The following is a 15,571-nucleotide window of genomic DNA, read 5'->3' as shown; positions in this document are numbered from 1 at the left end:
CGATCTCCTCTTCTGCCATAGCCTCCGCGCCCAGTCGCCACCTTTCGAACCACGAACCAGGGTCGTGTCGGCGATGGACGTTTTTTAACATTTCTGATCAAGATCCGAGTTGGCCTTCTCATTTTGGCGTAGATTTTTGGTTAAAGTCTTCCTATGGCATATCCTTTCTCAGATTTCAAGTACTCTGATGGCCTCACTGTAGTTGGTATCTCCTTCTGCACAGCTATTGTTTGTGAGGCTATCTCATGGGTTCTTATCTATCGGACCAATTCATACAAAAATCTTCGGTCCTCCATTGACAAGGCCTCCAAGAAACTTGAGACCATGAAGACAGACAGCAATAAAATCAACATCAAGAAGTCCAAGACCAAAAAGATTGATCGCGTTGAGACAAGCCTCAAAGGATCGAGTCGTGATCTGTCTCTCTTCAAGTTCAAGTCTGGGGGTGTGGTGGCTCTGGTTCTCTTTGTAGTCTTTGGATTGCTGAATTCACTCTTCGAAGGCAAGGTAGTTGCCAAATTGCCCTTCAAACCTTTTGGGCTTATTATGAAGATGAGCCATCGAGGGTTGCAGGGTAATGATCCCACTGATTGTTCCATGGCATTTCTGTACTTCTTGTGTTCCATTAGCATCATAACAAATTTGTAGAAGTTCTTGGGTTTTGCACCGCCCAGAGGTGCAAGTGCTGGCCTCTTTCCCATGCCTGATCCAAAGACCAGTTGATTGGGCTTAACAGTATCCGAACTTGTTGTCTCTGTTGTTTGGGGAGGAAAGGGGAAACTGTGACTTATTTGCCACGTTTTAATTCTCTAGTGTCAAATAATCAGCCACTTAACACTGTTAGTGTGTATTTAACGGAGATTACTACATTGACACAAATTTTTTCTATGTTTGGATTCAATTGACACTTTTACACCACGTGAGGACGACAATGAAACTTTTTTAAAAATGAGGATGAATTTGACACAATTCAACCAAACTGGGGACAAAGGAAGCAATTAAACCTAAATTTAATGTAATTGGTAGGAGTGTTTATTGAGCCAGCTTACCAATAATCCAATTCGATCTAACTCAACTCAATTAAATCGGATTTTATTTCACTTATGATTGGATAACACTCAACCTAATTCAAACTATTCTTCCATGACCTGGATGATGAATATAATATGAATTAATTGATATCCTACTTAATATTCACTTTTATACTTGGGTTATCGACAAATAGTTTTGTGCTTTTTTTACATGTCTTGAGTTAGTTTGAATATCTAGTTAACTTACTTAAATTGTTTTTTTTTCAAATATTATTATTTTTTATTAGTTTTTGATACTTAAAAATTATATCATTCATTTTTTTTTCAAAATTATAATATAACCTAATTCAATCCGTTTAAGAGTGGACTAAATTGAATTGAATTGAACTTAAAAAAATTGTAGAAATTCAACCAATCTGTAAACACCCTAATAATTTATTAGAGTACACATTAAAATTTTACTTATAAAGTGAAGTATTTGTCCCTTAATAAGTGACACTTGTTTCTTTATAATGTTAGTATATATATATATATATATATATATATATATATATATATATATATATATATATATATATATATATATATATATATATATATATATATATATATATATATATATATATATATATATATATATATATATATATATATATATAAATTTTTGGCGGTGGGTAAATCTAATCTCCTGTTCAATTTCATACTGTGAAACAAAAAGACCGTGTTGTATATATGATGGTCGTGACGTCCGTAAGCGGAAAATTTTTTATAAAGAACAGCAGAAGCATCTTTGCCCTCCAATCTAATGAAATATTGTTCTACCGAAAATTTTACATGTATATCTTTTAATTTTCTTATACTTAAAACAAAAATATTCTTACTTTTTTAATTGATTCATTTAAATTATTTTATATTTTAAAATAAAAGTGTTATTTTATTTGTATTTAGTAGAAAATGGAGTGATTGTGTATTCATAACGAAGAAAATACTTGTTAGTGTTTTATAGACAAAAAAATATAGATATCTAAATAGTAAGATTTGTAGTACATACGCACAACAATGAGGCTTTTATTCTGATCATATATAGAAATTTTACATAACACGTTAAACTTTGTGACATGCATGTTACAGACAGCTAAAAGCTCAAGCTATTAACATTAACAGTGTTTCATCACTTATATAGTAACTAAACAGTGTCTTCTTTTTTAGTTGACCTAGTGAAACGAACATTTAAGAGTTTAATCACACATACAAGAGGTAGAGAGAAAGGAAAAAAAAAGTAATGGCGTGCATGTGAGAGAGAAAGACATGGCTTTGAAAACCATTTCATGCCCTAAAGACATTATCGGTTGTTGCTCCTTGTTCACTACCTGGATGTACTTTGTTCTTTCCCACACCAGAACTACTCACCTTTCTCTCTTCAGCACTCACCTCGCCTCTTCGTACTCTTTCCTCTTCCATTCTCTTCATCTTCTCCTTCTGCTTCTTCTCCATAACGTAAATTTCAGCTGAACGTGCTCCAATGGAAGACATGTTAATTATACTGTCTGCAAAAACAAGAAGCTAAACACAAAAGAGTTTGCTAATTAGTACTCAGAAATGTATGCTCTGTGAAAATACGATTGCCAAAGACGGTATTTATAGGAGTTGAAATTGGAAGCGAGAGCATGTGAAGTGAGTAGTCATGTTCATTTCTTGTGGTTGTGGCGTTGCTTTTCAACCAACCAAATAAGCAATAATTATCTTAATCACACACACACTCATTAAAATAATAGAATGCCATGCTGTCATCATACTTTGCATGGAAAGAAGTTTTGGTCCGCGCACCATTTTGATGTGTTCTAAACTTTGTAAATAGAAGATAGACAATCCTAAGGTTCCAACTGCGACAATTTGTATTTATATATTGTTGAAAATGCAGATTGTGGTCTTGGGCACAGAGGAAGTGGATTAAAGTATAAAATTTCAGAAGTGGGCTTCTTAGTAGTTTAATTAGTGTGGCATTCCAACATTAACCACTATTGTCACACAGATGACAAGTCAGCTTGGGATGATAATATATTCTGTTCAGCAGTTGGATACCCATATTGCAATATGCCGCTTACTACACTCAGTATACTTAATTACCTCCAAAATAAATGACCTATAATATGCTGCTTCCATTTCAAATTCATTAACATCGTTATTGTAGATGGTTCCGACAATGTTTTATTATCAATTATAAGATTTCCAAGTTAATTAATTCGTTAAAACTACTGCTTTTAGCAGAAACCAACTGATTTAATAGAGAGGGAATGTAAGAATCTTTTGTATTTAATGTGAAACTTGTGAAGAATTGGATAAGATCCAACGAAAAGGTTTTGTGTATTATAATTACTATAGTAGTAGTTCATACACGGTACACTTTAATTGATAACCACTAGTCGTGGAAACTACTTATGTGCAGCTTTTGTATAGCATATTCAGATATAGGATTTTAATATTATGCACTGCACCAACTAAGCTTTTAGATGTACATTATTAAACGTATATCTTAAAAGCATAAGCCATTAACTGATAGCGAGGTTATCATGAGACCAGAAGCTGCATTATGGAATTAAGCCCAAACTTCTGCTTTTGCCAATCCTTGCAATTGCAAAACCATATATCGGAATAAGTAAGAGTTTAACTTTCAATCCACGAACACTTTGAATATTCATGGAATTCCTGGTTGCTGTAATTTAAGCTCTTCTTTTTCTTATGCGACTATTAAATAAATTCTATCATATAATATAATCCATGCTCTCCATTATTAGATCAACTCATCATCTATAACATTGGACAATAATTAATATATATATATATATATATATATATATATATATATATATATATATATATATATATATATATATATATATATATATATATATATTTATATATATTAGTGGAGTTTACTTAAAACTAAAAATGTAATGTCCTTTTCTGCCAATAGAGATAAGGATATTGTAAACAAAAAGCATATAAGTTTTAAAATTTATTACAAAAATTGTTTAATGCCCAATTGTTTCTGATTTTTTCAATTGGGACTACAGTAAAGATGACAGAAAAAATGTTAGAGTGAGAGAGACAAAAGAGAAAGGGTTGAGAAGAATGAGAGAGGTGAGTAAAAGTTTGAATTTTTTTTAGTTTTGAGAATAAAAATTATTAAAATATATATATCAACGTTATTTATAGCATCTAACCATTTTAAAAATTAAAAAAGTGAAACACAGGATACAGTAATAAAAATTTATGAAATAAGTGTCTTATGTTAGGTATTCCTATTCATATTCACCGGCAAGATCATCAAATTAATATATAGTTTTTTTATACATACTTTAAAAATGTAAACATGAACTACACAAAAAAAAAAAGATAATTTAATTTATCACAAAATATTTTCTACACGTGTCTGAAGGTTTTCAATTGCGACACGGTCTAGCCGGTAAAATCACTTATGTTTCGTAACTGTATTTTTTTTTTCTTGCAGCATTTTGACGGTCAACATGTGGTGGTTTAAATTAAAAAGCGTCAAAATCTAACTGTTGAGCAATTATTTTATGTTAAGGAGACGTACGTATGGACACTTCTTATATAGAAATTAAACATCAAACAATACGAAAAAAATATGAAACATGTAAATTAATTACAAATAATAAATGTATATAGAAAAAACATTCTTTCACTCTCTATACATTAGTTGTTGACTAGTGCCAATTGCCACCAATATATATCGAGTGTTTCTGACTAAGTCCAATTTTCTAAAAAAATACAAGTATAAAATTAATTAGCCTTAATACAGATTGATGTGATTAATTGTTTTTGGCAGCCCAAAGACTGCAACCAAGGATCGAGAATTCATGCATCTTATCTTCCCAAAATGTTCCGTGTAAGCATCCTTCTTCTTTCATTTTTCTTTCTTTTTTATTACGTTTTTGGCTGCTCAAACACCCAAGGCCAGAAAATCCAGATATTTTTTTGGACAAAAATGCCATTCTATATAAGTCTTTTTCTTCCATTATTTATATTATAATGTCCTAGTTCGTACTATGTTGATATAATTTTGTCACTTAATTTGACCATCTACCCATTCCAATTTCCAATTCTTATTTGCCTCAAACAGCGTACCGTTTTAATTAATTCCTAGTCATTCCAATAATTTTATAATTCTATTTGCATTTTAATAACATTTTCTCCTCCGTCATCTTATAAATTTTTTCCTTGTTCACAACTGCAACCAAAGTACCATGTTTTAGTTTTACGGGTATGGTGAGATCAAATCTATATTACTATATTTCTACGTTTTATCACGTTATATTCTTATAATTTCATCTTACACTGACCATGAATATGTTTTGCATGGTTCACGTTTGGCTTTGGACCAACTTGAGGATGATAATGTGTACAAGATATATCGTAATCCGTATAATACATTAAAAATACATATAACTATATGAATTCTTATTTTTAATCAGCAATACAAAAAGACACATTTGTGTAAATATTTATTAAATAATATTAAGACAAAAGCGTTGCGTTACATATAAAAGCAAAAAAAACACGATTAGTGCATTAAAGAAAGCCTGAGTGCATTTAGCAGCAATCATGACACCTCTCTCAAAGCTCTTTCACAAGTTCTGTGCGGAAATTATAATCATATTAGCATCCCTGATAATAGAACTTATCATTCTGATTCAGAAACTAAAATCATCGCCACGCCCAATCAGCACCCAGCAATACCTGAAATTCATCGAGAAGAAGAACCCCACGATTTGCTACACGAAGGGGTTGTCGAAGGCGGAACAGGGTGGTGCTGCAGAGTGTAGGGTATGCCTGTGCGAATTGGAGGAAGGGGAGAAGGTGAGGAAGCTGCAATGCCGTCACGTGTTTCACAGGGATTGTTTGGACAAGTGGTTGCAACAATATTGGGCCACGTGTCCTCTTTGTCGGAAACAAGTGGTGCCGGAAGATGTCGTGTTCAAGCACCGTCAGCATCAGAATCAAACAGAGGGAGGTTTTGATCGGAATCATGATGACAACCTTCCCTACTTTTTATCAGCATTTCGTCGTGGCAACACTCTGCACAGATATTTCTGAATTTTACTCCTCAACTAACTAATTTTTAGAGAAGCGAAATTTTTTATTCTTCCTCTGCTAGGATTAGTTCCTCGGAACAATATTGATTCCGATGTACACCCTGTTTTATGGAACATGAATATTAGAACAGAGATAGTACCTTTCTTCTGTTTTTCTTCACTCTTCTGCTTCATTCATGACAAGAATACGTATACTCGACAAAATCGTAACTTTTAAGGTTTATAATTTACTTATTAGAAATTGATATGAAATGTGTCTGTGAGTGGATGATGTTTGGCACCGAAACATGAGATCCACAGATTATGGTGCACGAAAGGCAAGTTCTTCACCACTTATAATTGGATCATAAAATGAACTAGTGGAGAAGACAGTCATGCTCTATTATGGCTATCTATTCATAGTCTACAAGGACCTTTCTTAGTATACTCATAAATTGGTTATTCAATAAGCTTATGGTTCCACTTCTAGAAGCAATTTTTTTAGGTGAAAAAAAAAGTAGAAACGGAAAATGATAAATTTGGAAAGAAAACCAAGATGAATAAATTTGAAAATATAAACAAATTAAACTTAAAATAGAAAATAAATTTTGGCATAAAGTAATTAAATTGAGAGGGAATATAAAAAAAATCGCTATATTAAAAATTAATTACTAACACAAATACATGCTTTAGAAAAAGATAATAAATTATTGAAAAATAAACTATCTTAAATTATGTCTTTTATCTTTTGACTTTAAGTTAGTGGCTGAAATTGTACTCATAAAGCTGATGTTTGGCCACCAATAGGTTCTGTCATGCCTAACCGCGTATTGATGAATCGTTGTCCTTTTTAGAATAATGAGGAACTAATTAAGTTTAATAAATATCCAATGCAGTTCTACTAAACTAGATCTTTTCACGGGTTAAGTATCAATTGAATTCGATTCCCAACTGAAATATGTTTATATTGTTAAGAATGTACGATTAGAGAAATGACACATAAACTAATTTAATCAAATAAATGCAATAAAAAAAATTAAATGTCTTAAAAAAAACTACTCAGAATAAACCTCACAAGTCAGCGTAAATGGAAATTATAAGTAGTCTTTCTTTTCTCTACCAACTTAATTTAGTGTTGATGTGATAGGATGAACTTGTTAATAAGTACTTACAAAAAGAAAATAAAAGAAATATTTAATTTTTCAAAAGGAAAAACTAATTTTTGAATAAATTAAAAGAATTTTAAAAAATAATATAATTTTATTGATAGATGAGATTGTATATACATATAAGCTAATTTAACTTTTTATAACAATTTTTAAAAAAATGACATCATTCTTTGTTTTGTTAGAAATAAAAGTTGGCATAGGTGTGATGTGTTGTGTAGAAGAATAGACGTGGTATTAATTATTGAATGCAGTTGAGAGGTTGATGAACAATTTCAACATCATAGGACAAACAGTGTTGAAATTGTTCTAACGACAGTCTCTCACTCTCACGTCTAAATAATTTCAACACATTGTTACGATGGTTGGTCAATTAACCAGTACAGTTTTATGTAAAAACCAATTACAACAACTTTAAGTAGCTAGGTTTACTCTTAACAAGTGATAAATATTTTATTATTAATTATCAAATGTTATTATTTATTATAATTACAACAAAATGAGTTACAAGTTATCTATAATTACAATAAATAATTAAATTTTTCTTAGTTTCCTTTTTAAAATAACTATGGAGTTAAACTTATATCTATCTTTAAAAGTTTATACAAAACAAAGAAGAATTAATGAATATAAACCACCAACATGGACATTATCCAATGAATCGGACCAATGTGAAAATTGTGACGTAAAACAAAACTAAATAATATCGGTATATATGTAATTCTAAATTCATGTTGGTCTTATCTATAAATTTATAAGCTAATATATTTTTAAAAATGGTAATTATAATTGAAAAAATTAAATGATATAATGTTTGAAGTCTTATATTAATTAAAAATAAGATTAGTTTAAATAAAATTTATTATGTCACTCACGGTTAGAATATTTATTATGTTAGATATATTATTCTATTTATTATTAAATTATCAATTAATTTCTAATCTTATATTCAAAATATATATATTTTGATATATTAAAAAAAATTCATCAACTAAAAATAAAATTAATTTATAATATATAAATAAATACAAGTCTCACCTTACACATTATATCATACTAAATTAAATTCAAATTCTACTTATTACCCTCAATTTCAATTTAAAAACAATTTTTCTTTTTCTATCCTACTAAACGTAACACAAATTATTATATAAATAAATTAAAGTAAAGTAAGTGGATTTTATTATTATAATATATCGGTAGTAGTTGAAATGGTAGGACAACCAATCGATGTGGACGGGTTTACGACGGTCGGTGAATGATTGATTACAAAACCTGCAGACACTATTCCTACTCCACCAACTAACTCACTGCGTATTTCAAACACAAATTTTTACAATGTTAATTAAAACAAAATTACATAAAACATGTGTTTTAGGTTCTCAACCCTCGTTTAGCCTGTGGTTTTATACACTAATGTACGACAACTTAATATAGGGCAAAAATCAAGATGTCAAAGTGTTTTTCTTTGATTCTATATAGATTCAGTGATTTTGAGTGATAAGGATGGAAACTTTATCTTTTTCCAATCATATTATTTTATTTCTTTCCATTTTTCAACTTGAGTGATTACAAATTTGACCCATTTTTAAATGTTCGTTTAAAATTTCTTCAAATTCATTAAAAATGTTACATAATTAATTATTTTTTAAATATAACTATTTTAAATTACATCTTATTTTTATCAAATTTAGTTAAATTAATAAGAGATTTTTGAATGAATATATAAACAAAAGTGATAGTCATGAGGTTCTTCTACTCCTCTAATAAAAAATAAGATTTATAATTTTTTTAAACTTAACAATAACATGATAATCAGTTATGTTAATATGTAATATGGATATCACACTTGAATTCTATATTTATTAGATATTATACATGGATGGGATATATACTTATTCATGAATTTACATTATAACTCTTAATCAAAAGTATAAAAACGACATATTTTTATTATATGTATTCCACTCACATGATATATATTATGATATTTATTATGACCAAGCATATATTATAAACATAATCAGTGACAGTTAAATTATAATTTATTATGTCTTAAAAAGTACGTTTTTATTTAATTTAATATAATGTAACATATATATTTTAGTTATTTAAAAAAACCACTTATTTTTTCTATTTTATCAAATTAATCATATACATATTCATAACAACGTATTAACATGCATAAAACAAAATAATTACTCATTTATTTTTCTTTTTGTTTAAAAGTGTTAAGATAGTATGTGAGTTTAATTTTTACCCAAATTGCTTCTGAGTTTTTTAAAAATGATTCAATGGTCATTTTCGATAATATTATATTTTGTAAAAATAAAATAATGTTCTCAGCCTTCAACTTGGAATAAAATTTATTTTTTATATTAATCTTATGCTAATATTTTTATTAAAAATTTCTGAAAATCTATATCAAACTGAAACTAAGAAATAACTTTTTAAAGGGAAAATAATTATTAAAAAATAAAATTATATATATTACGATTTTTATTATTTATTTGATTTGTATATTATGAGAATTGTCTTGTACAAATCTATTTGAGGATAACGATTTGTATTAGATAAGAATGGAAGGTTAAGTAATTTTAGAAAATCATTTACGGAAACACTCATAAATAAATATTTTGCTTTTTCTTTAATAATTATATTGTAAAGACTATTTATAATAGATACATAATCAATACATTAGATAAATAATATTTTTAATATATTTATTATGCGGTTAATTTGCATCAGATTTAATTAGATTTGAGATTCATGAATCTGTTACCCATTTTAATTTTAATTGAATGCGCCTAAATAATACTCAAATCTTAATATTAAATAAGTTGCGTATTCCAAGAGCAACACGTGTATCCGTTAGGGCTCAATTAATATAATAAGATTTTTCTTGATCTTCATATTAGAGTGTTTTATCCTACACCTCCAAGATTTTATCTTGCACATTCAAAAATTCTACTTTTAACCTTTATCTCATCATTATCTTATACCTTTAACTTTATAAAAAAATTTATTTTTAATTTTAATAAATATATTTTTATTTTCTTTTCTTTTTTTGTTAAAAAAACTCTACATCACCTTAATAATAATTAAATTTAAAATTCTATTATTATTTAATATAATTTTATATTTTAATAATTATTAAAATATAATTTATATTATAATAATAATTATATTAAAAATATAAAAATAAAATAATTAAAATAAAAATAATAACAAAAAAGTAAAATTATATTAAATAAAATATTTAATATATTCAAATACATTAAATTATATTAATATATTAAATTAAATTAAATAATTATTAAAATTTAAATAATAAACAAAGTTTTAAAATAATTATTTATCAAATAACAAATAAAATTATATTAAATAAAATATTTAAATATACTAAATTATATTAAAATATTTAATTAAATTAAATAATTATTAAAATTTATATAAAATAAAATTTTAAAAACCATTTTTTATCGGATATATGCGATTCATAACTTATCGGATATCCATATCCGATTAACAAATTTTTCAAAATTTTATTTTTTTTAAATTTTAATAATTATTAAATTTAATTTAATATTTTAATATAATTTAATATATTTAAATATATTAAATATAATTTTAAGTATTATTTTTATTTTTATTTTTATTCTTATTTTAGTTATTATTTTTCAATTTTCTTAATAAAACTATTTTAAAAATATAAATTATATTTTATTAATTATTAAAATATAAAAGTATAATAAGTAATATTATAATTTTTATTTAAGTTTAATATTTATTAAATTTTAAATAAAAAACAAAAGTATTAACATATTTTATAAATTTTAATATATAAATAAGATTTTTTTAATTTTCATTTTTATTTAAAATTTAATAATTATTAATTTATTTTAATATTTTATTATAATTTAATATATTTGAATATATTAAATCAAATTTATTATTATTATTATTTATTATTATTATTATTATTATTTTATTTTTATGTTTTTAATATAACTATTATTATAATATAAATTATATTTTAATAATTATTAAAATACAAAATTATTTTAAATAATATTTAAATTTTAATAAAGATTGTTTTTAATAAAAAAGAAAAGAAAATGGAAAAATATTTATTAAAATAAAAATAAAGTTTTGAAAAAGTTAGAGATGTAAAATGAGATGAGAGAAGGTTAAAAATAGATTTAGAGATACAGGATGAGAAAAACACTCTTCGTATTATTATCTAACGGGCCGTAAAGCCCAAAGAAAATATTCATGCGACGGGTGTTTCACCCTACAGCTTTAACCTTTAATTCTGCACTTTTAAAAATTTCAATTTTAACTTTAATTAATATTTTTTTATTTTATTTTCTTTTTTTTGATAAAGTCACTTTATATCCCTTCAATTTTTTCTCTTTTTTATCACCCCTTTAATTTTTTCTCTTTTTTATTAAAGTGCACCCATTTAATAGATTTTGAAATCTGTACGGATTTTAAAATTCGTTTCACAATTTTTTTAAATTTAAAATTTAATAATAATCTAATTTAATTTAAAATTTTAATATTATTTAATACACATTTATATTTTAATAATTATTAAAATATAATTTCTATTATTAAAATAATTATATTAAAAACATAAAAATAAAAAAAATAGTAATAATGAAAGTAAAAAAAATAATAATATAAAATCTGATTTAATATATTTAAATATATTAAACTCTATTAATTATTAAATTAAAAATAAATAATTATTAAATTTTAAATAAAAAGCAAAATTTTAAAAAGATTTATTTATCGAATTTTGATATTCAATAAACTATTTTTTAAAATTTTGTTTTTTAATTAAAATTTCATTTTTATTTAATTTAATTAAATTTCTAATATTATTTAATATATTTTTTATATTTTATTAATTATTAAAATATAATTTATGTTACAATAATAATTATATTAAAAAATAAAATAATTAAAATAAAAATAGTAATAATAAAAAATAAAAATAATTATATAAAATTTGATTCATTAGATTTGAATATATTAAATTATATTAAAATATTAAATTAAATTTAATAATTATTAAATTTTCAATAAAAGAACTAAATTGTAAGAAGCTTTGTTTATTTAATATCAAAAAACTGTTAAAATATGTTAACGGATTTCGATAAACAAATTTTTAAAAATTTTGTTTTTATTTAAAATTTAATAATTATTTAATTTGATTTAAAATTTCAATTTTATTTATAGTATTTTTAAACAATTTTTTTAATATTTATCATTGCTACTTTTATTTTAATTACTTTTGTTTTATTTTTTTAATATAACTATTATAATAGTAGAAATTATATTTAATAATTATTAAGATGTAAACGTATTTTAAATAATATTAAAATTTTAAATTAAATTAGGTTATTATTAAATTTAAAATTTAAAAATGAAATTTAAAAAGTTTATGAAAATGATTTTAAAATCTGTACAAATTTCAAAATTTATTAAAGAGCTGCAGAGTAACTTTAATAAAAAAGAAAAAAGTCAAAGAAATGTAGAGTGACATTATCAAGAAAGAAAAAAAATTAAAAAAATATTAATTAAAGTTAAAATTGAAATTTTTAGAGCTTGTGAAGTGAAACACCCGTTAATCCACAAAACCAGTGGACCTAGCCCAAGAAATTTAGAGAGTTCCTTCCTGCACCTGTATATATTTCTTAATGCACCATAAGTAACGAATTTTCAATTTTACCCTTTTTAAATTGTATAATTTGAAAGTTTTTTTATATACTTTAGATTAAATAATTCAGAAAAAGTAAAATAGAAAACTTATGTGTATGGAGGTGCAAAAAGAAAACATTTTAAAACAGAAGCCCGACTGAGAAACAGAAGATTAAAGTTAAGTTTTAGCTATTTGTACCTTCTATAATGCTAACTTTATATCCTACAAATCTTGTAAATTATTGTTGACTAAAATGTGATTCCTTTGGGATAAAGAGAAAAAAAAAAGTGTTATTTGTACAATGTTATGGAAGTGTGTACGAAGCAATACAAAACTAAAGGAGATTAAAATCCTTCACAATAAGTAGTGGTAGAAAATTTTATGAAGAAGTTCATCCTAAGAAACCTGTCTTATTTTTTGCTTTTACTCATAAGCTAAAGAGTTAATTAAACAATACGAGCAAATCGTTCGGAAAAAAGTTTTCACAAATGTATTTTAAAAAACACGTAAAAAAGAAATAGTTCTTTTGTAAATTCAAATCAGTTTACTGATAAGTTACCTTATAAAAGATTAAAAATATAATTTTTAATCAGAAATGAAGTAGTTGTAGTTTAGAGATTTGTTTCACATTTTGCGGATACACGAAACAGCAAGTAGAAAAAGGATGAGCGGAGATTTCAAAGGGGGAAGAAGAATTCCCTTTAATTCCATACAATATACAATTATGCACAGCAAGTCAAAGAAAAAGAAAGGAAGATTAGAAAAAGCAGAAATGACCAACTTGAGAAGGAAAGAGGCATGGTGGAATCGGAATTCAAGCAGAGAAGAAACTGTTAGAAGCAGCAATGGCGATTTGGGTTTTGGGTTCCCAAATCCGTTTCATAAACTCTTCCTTCTGCACCTGAATTTTGTCCATGGAAGAAGAAGAAGAAGAAAAAGAAACGGTGTGAAATTTGGTGGCTGGAAAAGCTTCTTCTCCTTTCCTGAAACGTTTGGTCCTCCTCTCGTATTCCTCCGCTACCAGCATGGCAATATCAGACATGGTGGGTAATTGGTTCTTTTTCTCTCTCTCTCTCTCCCTATTCTGAGGTTTGTTTTTTGTTGTGAAATCATCTTCAAAGCAAATTTTATTTATAGTCAGAGACTCACTACGCGTGGCCGGTCAACACTTTCAGATAAGGCTCACGCCTTTTTCTTTACTTCTGCTCCCCTTCTCACTATTAATTTTTTTCTTATAAAATGTATAGATATTCTAATAGAATTATATTTGCCTCAATCATTTCAAAGTTATCGTGTATATATTATTATTCTGATAAAATTCATTAAAAAAATAACATTAGCAATATCTATATTTATAGTGGTTTCTCAGTGGGGTTGGATCATATGTGTCCTTTCAGAATTCCCAAGACTTTCAGAGGAAATACAGAGGACTAATAATGGCCCTTCATCCCACCAATTATTCATCGCCAGGACAGGGAGGGAGAAAACAACCACAAGAAAAAATAGAAAGTGTAAAATTAATAAGATGTTTTATGCGATTAAAAGATAATTTTATAAAGATGTTTTTTGAATTAATTGAATAAAAATATAACTAAAATAGTTTCAAAAGTATATTTAACATTTGTTTTTATTACGGCTCTAGTTATTGGTTCTTTAAATTGATTAGTATGCATAATTACTTTTTGAGGTGTATTTTTATTTCGAGAAAGTAAAATAAAGTTGTAATGATAGAAGGAAGAGTTTAACGTAAAATATTTGTGTGGTCGGTTTCGAATCAGAAAATGACAAAATATTGAAACGTGGGACACGTGTAAAATACATAGTATAGAGACAGTATGCATGATGTCCAACATGCACATGCCCAAGCCTGTGTCTGTGTTGTTTTTGAGGTTTTTCACAATGGATCATTGTCTGTGGAATCCTAAACACGGGATACCCGGGTCCATTTGTATACACACCGAGAAAGTAATAATTCAGTAAATCATATTGAGTAATAGAACAAACCGAGAAAAAAATAGACAGCATACCATGTCATGTCATTTTAGAAAAAATAGAGCATAAGATAAAACAACGATAAAAAAATATAACATTAGTGATGCTATACTTGGACTTAAATGTTGGGCTTTTTTGGATTGTGAATGAATAAATAAAAATTATACCTAGCAGTTATAAGTTGAGTTTCAATACTGAAAAACAAAAAATATACAGAAAGTATAATAACAGACAGATAAAAAAATATAAAAATTTAGTAGGTGGCATATAATAAAATGAAACAGAAGAAAGAAACAAAAAATGCGATAAAAGTTATAAAATAACGAAAATTATTTTACTTGTATGATCATCAACTTCCTTTGTTTTAAACGTAAGAAAAACGTGCCCCTTATCATTACAGCTTTAGTTTATAACAATAATAATTTTACGCGGCAACATAAGTCGGTAGCTATCTGTGACACGTGAAAAATTATACACGTGACTATCTTGTAAACTAAATCCGAAAATAATAATGTTATTCTGAATTTATTATACTGTCGGCGTACAGAAGTTATTCAATCACCGAATGAGTCTTCA

General features: G+C 26.1%; 2 protein-coding genes and 1 pseudogene across 2 annotated transcripts; 2 read left to right on the top strand and 1 right to left on the bottom strand.

Annotated features, from left to right (window-relative positions):
- The first annotated feature begins 80 nt into the window (after nt 1–80).
- Nucleotides 81–723, top strand: LOC108328301 (uncharacterized; annotated as a pseudogene).
- Nucleotides 724–5,650: 4,927 nt separating this feature from the next.
- LOC108328814 (E3 ubiquitin-protein ligase RHA2B) lies at nt 5,651–6,242 on the top strand. The gene has a single exon (XM_017562702.2). It carries the CDS (start codon nt 5,658–5,660, stop codon nt 6,147–6,149), a length of 492 nt encoding a protein of 163 aa, XP_017418191.1. The 5' UTR covers nt 5,651–5,657; the 3' UTR covers nt 6,150–6,242.
- A 7,436-nt stretch (nt 6,243–13,678) lies between these two features.
- LOC128195609 (uncharacterized) lies at nt 13,679–14,122 on the bottom strand. Its single transcript, XM_052873761.1, has one exon. It carries the CDS (start codon nt 14,043–14,045, stop codon nt 13,818–13,820), a length of 228 nt encoding a protein of 75 aa, XP_052729721.1. The 5' UTR covers nt 14,046–14,122; the 3' UTR covers nt 13,679–13,817.
- Nucleotides 14,123–15,571: the final 1,449 nt, after the last annotated feature.

This window comes from Vigna angularis, chromosome 2, assembly GCF_016808095.1.
Source record: "Vigna angularis cultivar LongXiaoDou No.4 chromosome 2, ASM1680809v1, whole genome shotgun sequence".
NCBI lineage: Eukaryota > Viridiplantae > Streptophyta > Magnoliopsida > Fabales > Fabaceae > Vigna > Vigna angularis.
Note: the sequence above shows the minus strand (reverse complement) of the source record. Positions and strands in the feature narration are given on the sequence as shown.

Excerpts from the sequence above, each read along its gene's own strand:
- LOC108328814 (XM_017562702.2), top strand. The coding sequence starts at position 5,658 with ATGACACCTCTCTCAAAGCTCTTTCACAAGTTCTGTGCGGAAATTATA.
- LOC128195609 (XM_052873761.1), bottom strand. The coding sequence starts at position 14,045 with ATGTCTGATATTGCCATGCTGGTAGCGGAGGAATACGAGAGGAGGACC.